Source organism: Micromys minutus (genome assembly GCF_963924665.1).
Source record: "Micromys minutus genome assembly, chromosome: 2".
NCBI lineage: Eukaryota > Metazoa > Chordata > Mammalia > Rodentia > Muridae > Micromys > Micromys minutus.
In genome coordinates, this window is record NC_137971.1 from 54,085,060 (window position 1) to 54,097,408 (window position 12,349).

General features: G+C 50.8%; 1 protein-coding gene across 1 annotated transcript in view; it reads left to right on the forward strand.

Annotated features, from left to right (window-relative positions):
* LRP5 (LDL receptor related protein 5) overlaps positions 1-12,349 on the forward strand; it is a 93,934-nt gene that overhangs the window by 50,089 nt on the left and 31,496 nt on the right. The window contains exons 6-9 of the mRNA XM_080913228.1: positions 1,492-1,888; positions 3,533-3,704; positions 9,555-9,771; positions 11,476-11,765. Coding sequence (XP_080769354.1) covers positions 1,492-1,888; positions 3,533-3,704; positions 9,555-9,771; positions 11,476-11,765 — 1,076 coding nt within the window. The remainder of the gene's footprint in view (positions 1-1,491; positions 1,889-3,532; positions 3,705-9,554; positions 9,772-11,475; positions 11,766-12,349) is intronic.

Sequence of the window (12,349 nt, forward strand, 5' to 3'; positions counted from 1 at the left end):
GGATCAGCACTTCCTGATGTGGCAGCACTGTGTGAAGCCAGAGAACAGTTGGCACATACTGCCTGTCCCACACAGAGACCCTGACAGTTAGTGCCCTGAGGGACCCTTCCTGAGCTCCTTCTACAAAAGCCTCATGACTTCTGGCTCAGTGTTAGAGCCAGGATGAGACCCAGGTGCCACCAACGTAGAGAAACAAGCCTGGTGAGTCACACCAGGAAAGTTCTGCCCCAGGGCAATGTCTCCACGGGCAGGTTTGACCCTTGTTCTGGGAAAGAGCACATAGCAGTCCCTGTGAGACTGTGGGCCGATGACGCTGTCAGTCCATGCACAGGTCAGAGGTTAACAGAACATATTGAGAATGGAGGAGAAAACTGTTGAGATTCCAGATTCTGCTCCTCTCTTTACCTCCCAACGTGTACCTTTTCTTCAGGAGCCTGGATTTGATTAAGAGTCTCTGTTGCTGTTGGGCACTCAGGACTCTCCCAAGTTTTACTTTGCCTTACTTTTCTTCCTGGTGCCATCTCTGAGCAGGAAGCTGTTGTGATTGTTTCCTTTGGTGGGGAAGTCAAAGTAATTTGGGGACCCTTGATCAAGTCATCATGAATGTAAGCAGCTGTCTACTGTGTGAGGGTTAGCTATTTCAGCTCTTTTAATATTGACTCTTGGGCCCTGGGGACTGGAACACGTAGGACATGCTGTTGGTTCAGAAGAGGCTCTAGTGGCCACATGACCCCCAAATCTCGCTGGGTTTCACAGCTTCTCTGCTGTCCACAGGTTCTCAGTGTCTAGTGCCACATTGATTTTTGACAACTTACAGTGGCTCTGAGATGTATTGGAAGTGTATTCCTTGCTTATCTCCTGTGGAATCCCATTCTACAGAGCCCACAGTGGCTCACTGGGCTCACTGGATCTAGACCACTGTAGAAGGAACTCAGGTCGCTTGGCTCTCTTGCTTTTGGTCTGTCATTGGTTCTAAGTTTTGCGTTAGTGCTTGTGGAGCATGTATCCGTGGGGCTCTGAGCTTTAGAGCCAGGCTCCCTCCGTCCCAGCGTTGTGCATGGCAGAGCTTACTTGACACAGACGTCCGTCCCTGGCAGGGGGCTGGGTGGTTGAGTAAGACAGGTTTACCTGGTGGGTGGAGGGGAGATGGACTTGCGGTTGGGGTCTGGAGCCCTGTGCCTCCAGCGGGGATTTTTGCATAGGTGGGCTCCTGGTCAGGAGAAGGACAAGAGCTGGCAGAGGCTCTCATCCACATTGGAAGCTAGATGGCCTGCTCGAGGGGGTCCAGCTAGCTATTCAACCTCTCTGTGCTTCAGCGTTATCCTCGTAAAACAGGAAAGCAGTGTCAGCCTCACAGAGCCCCTGCAGCCACTCTTGTGATCGAGGGGCTTGGCTGAGACATGGCTGCATAGCCCCACTGCAGGCCCAGGCTCTGGTGCCCGCCTCAGCCACAGTGACAGACCTCTGACCTCACTGCTTGTATCTCCACAGGGGCTGAGGAAGTGCTGCTGCTGGCCCGGCGGACAGACCTGAGGAGGATCTCTCTGGACACACCTGACTTCACAGACATAGTGCTGCAGGTGGGCGACATCCGGCATGCCATCGCCATTGACTATGACCCGCTGGAGGGCTACGTGTACTGGACAGATGATGAGGTGCGGGCTATCCGCAGGGCATACCTGGATGGCTCAGGCGCGCAGACACTTGTGAACACTGAGATTAATGACCCCGATGGCATTGCTGTGGACTGGGTCGCCCGGAACCTCTACTGGACAGATACAGGCACTGACAGAATTGAAGTGACTCGCCTCAACGGCACCTCCCGAAAGATCCTGGTATCTGAGGATCTGGACGAACCTCGGGCCATTGTGTTGCACCCTGTGATGGGGTAAGACTGGCTGAGACTGCGGCGGGCTCTGGGTAGTCCTGGCTCCCCAGCCCCTGGGATATTCACAGTTCTGAGTCAGCGAATAGGGCTGGTCTAAAAACATTTCTCAAATGGCTTGCAGAGCTGTGGCTGCTGTTGGTCCTTAGAGTGGACTTGGAAGAGCTCAGGGACAGGCCATGGGGCAGTGGTGAGAAAGCCTGGCAGGCTGGGCAATGGTTCTGTGTCTGCTTAGCAAGCATAAGGACCCAAGCAGATCCTTGGGATCCACGACAAAAACAAACAGAAAACACCAAAGAGCTGGAATGGGGCTAGAGAGATCTCTCAGCAGTTAAGGGCTTGCTGTGCTGATTTGTGGATAAGCTCTGATCCCCAGAAACCCGTATCAATGCCAAGTGGACATGATAAGATGGAGCCACTGACCCCAGCATCTGTGCCTGGTGGTGTAACCTACCAGACCCTAAAGGGGAGGGTGCCCTGGAACTCTGGGACTGATGCTGGGTGGGGTCAGAAAGAGCCTGCACTTAGTGCAGGGTGTAAACCTGTGTCTAAGGGACAGCTGGTCAGGAGTCGTGGTTGCAGCCTTCTGACCACTGTAAGTCCAATAGTGTTTCCTGTGGCAATGAGGAACCAGAGCACAGCAGGAGCTGCAAATACCCACAGGTGCTGGTGCCTGTTCCGAATCCTGTTGGCCTATGGGCTCTGCCCCAGGCTTTCAGCACAGCCCATTGTGGGGCCTTGTAAGCCAGAGGGGTTGAAAGGTTTACGTGTGGAGGTCCAGAAGTGGGGGTATCGGTTAGTGTGGGAGTGTAGGGGGAGGCTCTGCCCTGCAGTAGCTCTTTAGTGACCTTGGGCCCAATAGTAGGCAGAAGAATTTGTGTGGTAGTGGCCAGAATGCAGGGTTGTTTGTCCCCAAAGAGGATGGTGACAAGGAGCCCTGGTGTTATCTGAAGCTATGGCTGAGGAAGCAGGGGGTCTGGTGGTCAGCTCAGGTAATGGGTCTGAAAACTTAGGGATCTACTCCCAGCTACACCACTAGAACTCAGTGAGGTCACAGCCCCATGGCCACAGAGTTCGTGTGTGAAATGAGGCAGGAGCAGATGCCAGCGCCATTCTGTGCCTTCTGAGCCTGAGGATCCAGAGAAGTGGGATGGCAAGTGAACTGTGCATGATCCCAGGTCCCAGGAAGTAACTCATACCTGGGGACCCAGAGGCAGGTCAGAGGTAGCAAGAGACAAGACTCTGTCCTGAGCCCAGAGTAGCCTGTATTTTCTTGAATTAAAACTTCTTCCCTCTGCCGTTCTCCAGATTTTTCCTTGGGTTCAACATCCTAAGTAAATGGGAGCTTTTGCTTCTGTTTCTAGAAGGCTCCCTGTTGCCCTCCTCCTTGATGTTGTGGACTCTAGCCAACAGGTCAGGGACAAGGGTGGCCCATATGATCTACAGAGTCATTTTCAGAATTCTCCTATGGGAGCTGAGCCTGCAGCCTCTGCAAGCCCAGTGTTGGCCTGTGCTATGGGGGTGCTCTGATGTTCCTGTTAAGCTGTAGGCCGTGTTGGCTAAGAGGCTAGGATAGGTGTGTCCCTCAGAATTGGGGTGTAGCAAGGACAGAACAGACACTATCATGGCCATTTGCTTTTTCTCTAGCCTCATGTACTGGACAGACTGGGGGGAGAACCCCAAAATTGAATGTGCCAACCTAGATGGGCGAGATCGGCATGTCCTGGTGAACACCTCCCTTGGGTGGCCCAACGGGCTGGCCCTGGACCTGCAGGAGGGAAAGCTGTACTGGGGGGATGCCAAGACTGATAAAATTGAGGTAAGACCTCTGGGGACAGATGTTCATGAAGGAGCATACGAGTATAAGAAGCCACCCTGAATAGTGGCATCATGTGACCAGATACCCAAAGTTTCATGCAGAGGCCAGCCCTTGGGTTTGCCTTGGGTATCAGTAGATGGCCATACCCTGCTATATGGCCAAATGGAATCCTCAAGGAAATTGTGAGGGGTTTGGGCATATGGCTTAGCTGGTAGAATGCTTACCTAGCATGTCCGGAGGAGCCCTGGGTTCAGTCTCCAGTACCACACACACAGTGTGGTAGCACATGCCTATAATCTGAGCACTCAGGAGGTGGAGGCAGGAGGATCAGGAGTTTGGGGTCCTTGGCCTCATAGTGAGTTTGAATACTTGGGATATTAGGATATTGTCTCAAGAAACAAAGAAACAAAAACCAAAAGAACCAATGGCCCCTCCCCCGAAATAAAAAAAGGGATGTGGTTACACATGTCTTTAATTCTAGCACACGGAAAGAAAAGATGGGTTTCTGTGAGATTGAGACCAGCCTGGTCTAAATAGTGAGTTCCAGGTGAGCCAGGGCTGTGTGTAGAGTCTCAAAAAGAAAAATCAAAATGGTTTATGGGAACTGTTTAGTGGGGGAGCATGGTTGCTGTGAGTTCTGTTCTTGGGACCTACGCACTAGAAGAAGAGGATCCACTCCTATGTGTTTCACCTTCTACGTATGATCCGTGCCACGCATGTGCGTCCACCACCGTGTCTATCTGTCTTGTCTCTCACACATACATCTCTTTCTCATGCTCTCCCACCCCACACACACAGAGAAATTTTAAAAAGTTTAAAGATCTAAATATGCACTCTCTTAAAAAAAAATGTTTCTGATGTCTCATTCCGACCGTCTGAGAGGCCTCGGGGAGATCTGCTGGCTTTGAAGCCGGAAGCAGGAGGATTGTTATGAATTTGAGATCAGCTGAGTTATATGGTGAATCCTAGGTCTTCTTGGGCTACATAGTAGGAGTCTGTCTCAAACTACACAGCCAAAAGTACTGACACCTCAGGTATCCTCCCTGCAGCTTCAGATGTGAAAATGGCAGCCAGAGACTGTACCTTAGCAGTCAGGGGTGGAGTTAACAGTCCATGTTCCCTGCACATCTGCCTTGTTCGTCAGTGCCTATGTGTCTTTGGCAGAGCCCCTTGGGTACTTTTTGATGAGATCTCAGTGGCTGGTGACCCTGTCAGCATCAAGAGCACTTTTTTTACCCTGCTTGATGCCCCTCCCCAGGGTGGGCATTTTCCTACTTTTCCTGGTAACTTCTTGTTGCTCCTTGTTTGTGGGTACCATGCTTTGTTGAGACCACCAATGAGGACCATATGACCTGGCATGGGGTGTGCTCTCCGGCAATGATTGTCCCACTACACCAACACTGGCTGGCCTGAGCTGGGTGGTTTCCAAGACAGGGTAAGGAGCTAGAGAGTAGGCTGTGTCTGAAACTGTGTTTCCAGGGAACAGGAGTACTCCGTGGTGGGGAACAAGGGCTCAGGTTCAGGATGGGGAGCTGTCCTTCTCTTGGGGACACAGGGAGCTTGTTTATCATGGACTTTCCTGTTGATAGTTTCCCTTCTTCAAAAAAAGAAATTATTTTGTTGCTCGTGAGCTTGAAAATGTCGTTCTCCTGGACCAGTGAGCAGAAGCTAGTTTCTTCCTCCAGGGCGGCTAAGGAAGTCTTGGTCTTTGGTACCCTAGCTGCCAATGGGAACCTGACAGGGATACATGGCTCCCAGAGATGCTGGACCACATAGCTGTTGCTCTGTGCTCCTAGCATAGTGGCCTTTAGTGTGACAGTTGTCTCCATCCAGAACACCTCTATCTGGAGAGTAAACCCCACACCAGGTCATAGCCATTCCCCATGTTTCTGGTTTCCAGCCTCTGGGGATACTCTTCACCTTTCTGTCTCTGTGACTTGGTTTTCTGGGTATATTTCCTGTAACTAGACTTCTCGATATAGCTGTTTATGTCTGCCTTTGTTGGGGACATACTGTATTCAGGCTCTGTGCTGTCCTGTGTACAAACACTTCCTCCTCTTCGGTCACATGCCCCTCTGTGGGACACACTTTGCAGTGTCTCCTCAGTCCTTTGCTCTTGTCCTTCTGTCAGGAATGAAACTCTTGTCAATATTCATGTATACATTTTGTCTGAATACAGTTTCTTCCTTCCCGTGACTGTCTGGTAGAGAAATTGTAAGTCAGGTGACATTTCAAATGTGATTTACCAAGAACCGTTTACCTTTTCACAGCAGATGCAGTAGTTCACGATTCTGTCAGAAGCCCATGAGAGTCTCAATTCTTTGCTTGCTGGTCTGTCTGTCTGTCAGTATGTCTCTCTTGTCTCTCTCTGTCTGTCTATCTCAGCATGTGTGTGTTCGAGTGTAAGCCATAGGTTCACGGGCATTTTTCTTCTTTCTGTACCAATCCTAGTAGAATCTCTGGTTGCTAGACTCTGCCTGTCACTGTCCTCCTGAGACCAACCACTGTGACAGCCACCGTGACAGCTCCAAGCTGGCCATACTTTCTGTCCTGTGTAGTCTGCTGCCCCATCCCAGAAAACCTATCTCTGGGATCTTCTCCTGGCCCGGGCATTTCTGGGTCTGGGCTTTCTTGAACTCTGCTTGGGTCTTTGTCCTCCTTTTGGGTAAGAAGAGGATGTTCTCTGAATCCCAGCACACCCAGCTTGTTCCTGCTTGGTTTGGGAAATCTTGGAAGTATGTGACCCCAGGGAAGGTGGCAGCTGCAGAATTGGTCCCATGGGAAATTTGAATGACAGCTCCTCCTTAGGCTCAAGGGTCTGGGGAAGGCCAGAGACCAGCTGTGCTAATTGTGCAGATGTGTGCAACTAGTCAGGATGCTGTAAAGGGGAGCTAGGGATGTAACTTCCCAGTGCTCAGAGTATGGCTTTAGCATGTACACACACGCGCACACACACACACACAGACACACAGCCATCATAGGACATTTTTGTAATTTCTGTTTGCACACATTAGAGCAGGTAAGAACTGCTTCTTGCCATTTTCATTTTCTTCTAGGTCTGAGGGCCTGTAGTCTTTACTAAATGATGACATAGGGTGTGGTTCTTCGGTGACAGGGAGGAGGTCCCCTGAGAAGCCCTGCCACTATGCTAGCCCAGATCCGATCTTGTCCTCACCCTGGGTGTGACTGGACCTGGCCAGGAAATCTCTGGCCTCATCTCATTTTGCTTCAGGGCAGCCTAGGAGTGGGAGCCAAGGCGGGGCCACCTGGCGACCGCCATTCCTTTCCCTGGTTTCTCTGTGAGCTTCTTTCACTGTTCTAGAATGGATCCAGGGAAAGTGTGTTCCTACTGCAGCTCACTTTACCATGCTTGGAAAGTTTAATTTGATCAATAGGGCCAGAGATGTAGCTCAGGTTGTAGAATGCTGTCTGTCACGCAGGAGGCCCAGGGTTCCACCCCGAAGCTTGGCCTAAACTAAACATGGTGTCACCTGTAGTCTCAGCATTAGGAGGCAGAAGCAGGAGGAACAGAAGTGGTGAACTCGAAGCCATCCTGAGCTCTGTGAGATCTCAAGGAAGGAAGGAGAGAAGGAAGAACGGGCTAGCAAAATGGCTCAGCAGGCAAAGTTGCTTGTGACCAAGCCTGTAATCTGTGATAATTATGTTCAAAGCCTTGGAACCCACATGATGGAAAGTGAGGGCTGATTCCTGCAAATTCTGTCATGGCACATGCACATGTAATTAATTGGGGGGAAGGGTGAAGAGACAGACAAGACAGACAGACAGATACAAAGAGGATCTGACCTCTGCTAGGTTAAAACTGCTGTCTTATCTTTCCTCCCCTGAGGATTATTTCCTTCCTAGCATCAGCAATCTTTCCCAGCCCCGGTTTGGCCTGTATTGAGGAATCAGAGTCACTGTGTAACCTGGAGCCCTGCTTGTCCCTGTCTCTTCCCTCACCTGCTGTCTGAGCTTTTCTCCATAGGAAGAGAAGCTCCCTGTGTTAATGGTTTGTACTGGGGTTCAACCATTCCCCCAGATGTTTTCCCATTCCTGGCTTATCCACTGCCTGTGTGTCTTGTAACGGGAATGTAAGGATGAACTCTAGCAGGGAAGTGGTGGTGCACACATTCAGGAGGACGAGGCAGGCAGATCTTTGAGTTTGAGGCCAGCTAAGTGTACAGAGGGAGTTCTAGGGCAGCCAGGGTGACATGGTGTCTTCAGACACACCAGAAGAGGGCATCAGATCTCATTATAGATGGTTGTGAGCCACCATGTGGTTGCTGGGATTTGAACTTAGGACCTCTAGAAGAGCAGTCAGTGTTCTTAACCACTGAGCCATCTTTCCAGCTCTGAGAAACTCTTGTCTTGAAAAGCAGAACAAAAGAAAGAATGGACTCCAGGCTGTTCGAACTGCAGCTGTCTGTTACTGCCCTCTGTGAGCAAGCTAGTTCAGCCCTACCTGCAGCCTCCAGCTGAGACCACCTCCAAACCTCCCCAAGCACCTGCCCTTACCTGGTTCTGGTGTCCTCCAACTCTGTCAGATGGCTTTAGATTGGAGCCCACCTTTGATCGTTTGTTTTATTATATTTCCAGGGTGGGTTACCTACTGATTAATTTGGTCTTCTGCAGGAGGAGACGAGTCCTGTGGGCTGCAAGGGCTCAATTTAAGGACGCTCTAATTTAAGGATCATGGAGTAGAGTGGGCCGACCCCTGGTGGAAGGTGTTGGAACTGCACTGTCTTCCCCTGATGTACTTCACCTCTTTCTGTGAACTGTAGTGGTTCAGTGCTAAGCCTGCCTTGTAGTTTTTTCTGTCTGTTCTCCTGATGAACAAGAAGTACAGCCTTGCTCAAGAGGCCAGACAAGGCTTGCTGGTTTACCTGCTGTGTTTCCTCACCATTTTCCCTGTGCCTGGGATGTTGCCATTGCTATAGCTGATCTCCGTGGGTCACCAGAGTCTCACTCATCCTGTGGTTTTATAAAAACAACAACCAAGGGCAGGAGAGATGGGTCAGCGGGCTGCTCTTCCAGAAGTCCTGAGTTTAATTCCCAGCAACCACATGGTGGCTCACAACCATCTTTAAAGGGATCTGATGCCCTCTTCTGGCACACGGGTATACATGCAGATAGAGCGCTAGTATACATAAAAAATAACAAAACCCCAACAAACTGAGAATACTGGGGCTTATGCCGGTTCTGAGATGACTGTGTAGCTGAGGATGATCTTGACTCCTTACCTCCTGAGTGCTAGGCTCATCCATGTGCCCTGCCAAGCCCAGCTCATTGGTGCTTGGGATCATTCCAGGAGGGCACTGTACCCACTAAGCCACACCCACAGCCTAAAATGTTTGTTTTAATCAGCATAGTCTTTTCTAGAAGAAGAGTTGGCTCTTCTGTGCCAGCATGGACAGGAAAGAAAAGTACCACAGGCCCCTGGGGCTCAATTTATAACTAAGATGTCCATAAGGGACAAACCTGTCCAGACTGTGGTTTGGCCTGTGCCCTTTGAAACTGTGTTCTGCCCACCCCAGTACCTTAGCAGTCATTGCTAATGGATCCCAGGAAGCTTTCCCACAGTGCTCACCCTGTTCTGCATCCTCCAGCCCTCCCTGCATGCCTCAGTAGCACTTGGGGAAAGAGGACTCTTTGACTGTTCACAGTGTCCTCACCAAGGCTACAGAGACAGTAGGAGCAGCCTCCCTCCATCAGCCAAGGATGTATTGGTTCAGTACCACCTGGCATCTCATGGTACCTGGTTAGGTGCTGATGAACTGGGGGCTCTCCTGGGGTTGTTCTTGGTTGGTGCAGCTCCTGCCTATCCAGACTCCTGTTTCTGTCAACACACAGGTGATCAACATAGACGGGACAAAGCGGCAGACCCTGCTAGAGGACAAGCTGCCACACATTTTTGGGTTTACACTGCTGGGGGACTTCATCTACTGGACTGACTGGCAGCGTCGCAGTATTGAGAGGGTTCACAAGGTCAAGGCCAGTCGGGATGTCATCATTGATCAGCTCCCGGACCTGATGGGACTCAAAGCAGTGAACGTGGCCAAGGTTGTTGGTGAGTCCTGGAGCTCTGAGCCATGGCTCTGCTTGGCTAATTAGCACCAGGGAAGGTGACAGGTTCAGACCTGGGCTTGGTGTCCAGAAGGGTACCCCATTCTGAGGATGAACAAGACAGGAAAAGGTGACTGTAGCTGGCTAAGGATAGCTGGGGGTAGGGGTGGCATGTTGCCCAGGGATATAGGGTGGGTAGTGGTCAAGGATTAGATGTATCTGCCTTGTGTTTGTGGCCAAGCCTGGCTGTGACTTCCAAACGCACACTTTTTACTTGACAGTCAGGATGGTAAAAGAGTGTATTTTCTGCGGACTCCAAAATGCAGGTCTGGGTGGGGACCAAGGGCTGTTCCCATCTGCCACTCCCATGCTCCGTGCCATGCCCGGGCCATGCCTACGAGTCTTAGGCAGATTTTGCCTAGTAGATACATGCAGGAAGAGCCTGCAGTGGTTTGGCTGCTTGTTAGTAGTCAGCAGGCAGGTGGGATGTTATAGAGCCGCCGGTGAGATGGCTCAGGGAGTGGAGAGAGGTGCTTGCCATCATGCCCGATACCCCGAGTTCAGTGCTCAGAAGACACCAGTAACCTAAAAGTTGTCCTCTTACCTTCACATATGTGCTATAGCTTGTGCATTTATGTGTATATGCATGTCACACATACACACATATGTAGGCACACACTCACATGCAGGCACATGTACAGCCACCCATACATACTGCCTTCACATGCACACCCATGTACTTACACCCATGCATACCACACACACATATATACACACATATGCTTATATATATCACACACATGTACACACAGTAAATGTGACTGAGGTGCCCAGCTTGACCAATAGGAGGCAGGTGGTTGAGCTTGGATCTGCAGGATCAGGCAGAGTGTGCCTGGCCGGAGAGAGACAGCTGAACAAAGGCCCAGTAGGGAGGCAGCATTGGTGACTAGAGGCATGGCTTGTGTCTCCTGTCACTGTGGTAGGCCACATGGCAACCTACAGGGCTGACGGGCTTCATTTCACTAGCCCCCTGTGAAAATCCACCTGTCATGCACGGGACATGGAAGGCCAGGCCCACTTGTGTCCTTAGGCAGCAGATGAGAGTAAAGCAGTCCTGCCTGGGCTACCAAGTAAACTTGAGAAGTTGCCCTCCCCCTCCCCATTTGTGATAATGGAAGAACATTCCTCTTTTAGTTTAAATTCTTAACACCAAGTCACTGCTAGCTGCAGGCCGGCCCAAATAAATGAATGATACCTTCTGAGTGCTCTAATCACAGACGCCATTGGCTGGCCATGGCAAACCTGAGTGTTACAGTTTGCTAAGGGAGTCAGTGATTAGGGAACATTCTGGAAGAACAAGAATCCATGTCATAGGTTAGGTGTTGAGGAGGAGCAGCTGCCCAGTCGTTAAGTTAAGGCACCATCGCTTGGTGGGCTGGATGTAGCTCAGGCTGGGCTACCCCTTGTTTTCAGATGACGGCACCTTGAAGCCTTGTGTTCTCAGTTTCCACTGTTAACAGATGTGACGCCCTGGGACGGGGACCTGACGGTGGTAGGGTCCTGTTGTATTGTCGCTGCTCATTGACCATAGTAGAGAAGGCTTTGGCTGCCACCGTCCTGGCTTGCTCTCATACCGCACACAGCTGTGAGCTGGTGCTCCTCTCCTTTGACAAAAGCTGTCGTTCAGAGCTGTGCATTTGCCTCGCAGGAACCAACCCGTGTGCGGACGGAAATGGGGGGTGCAGCCATCTTTGCTTCTTCACCCCACGTGCCACCAAGTGCGGCTGCCCCATAGGCCTGGAGCTCTTGAGTGACATGAAGACCTGCATCATCCCTGAGGCCTTCCTGGTGTTCACCAGCAGAGCTACCATCCACAGGATCTCTCTGGAGACCAACAACAATGATGTGGCCATCCCGCTCACAGGCGTCAAGGAGGCCTCTGCCCTGGACTTTGATGTGTCCAACAACCACATCTACTGGACTGATGTCAGCCTCAAGGTACCTAGTGTGAGGCTGCAGACACCTGCAGCCTTCTGTGAGTGAGGTCTGGCTTGTGCAGCTGCTGCTCAGCACCACGACTGACTGTCTATTGTATTAGGGCTAGAGACATGGTTCAGCATCGGAGAATGCTTCCTTCTCTTCCAGAGGGACTGAATTTAGTTCCCAGCATTCACCTCAGGAGGCTCACTATATCCTGTACCCCCAAGGGATCTCTTCTCCTCTTCTGGCCTTTGTGGGTATTAGATACACACAGTGCACTTAAATGTACTTGGCACACAAGGGACATGTCAAATGTTTTTAAAAATTAGGGACTGAAGAGATGGCTCAGTGTTTAAGAGCGTTGGCTGCTCTTCCAGAGGATCTAGCGTTGATTTCCAGCACTCATAGCGTGTTTCCTGACAGTCTGTAACTCCAGTTCCAAGGGATCTAGTGCTCTCCTCTGGCCTTAGCAGGTACTGCATGCATAGACACATCCAGACAAAACACGCCAACATAAAAGTCAATCTAAGACCATTAAAAAAAAATTTTTTTTTCTGCAATGAGGTTTCTCCGTCTAACCTTGGCTATCCTGGAACTTGCTC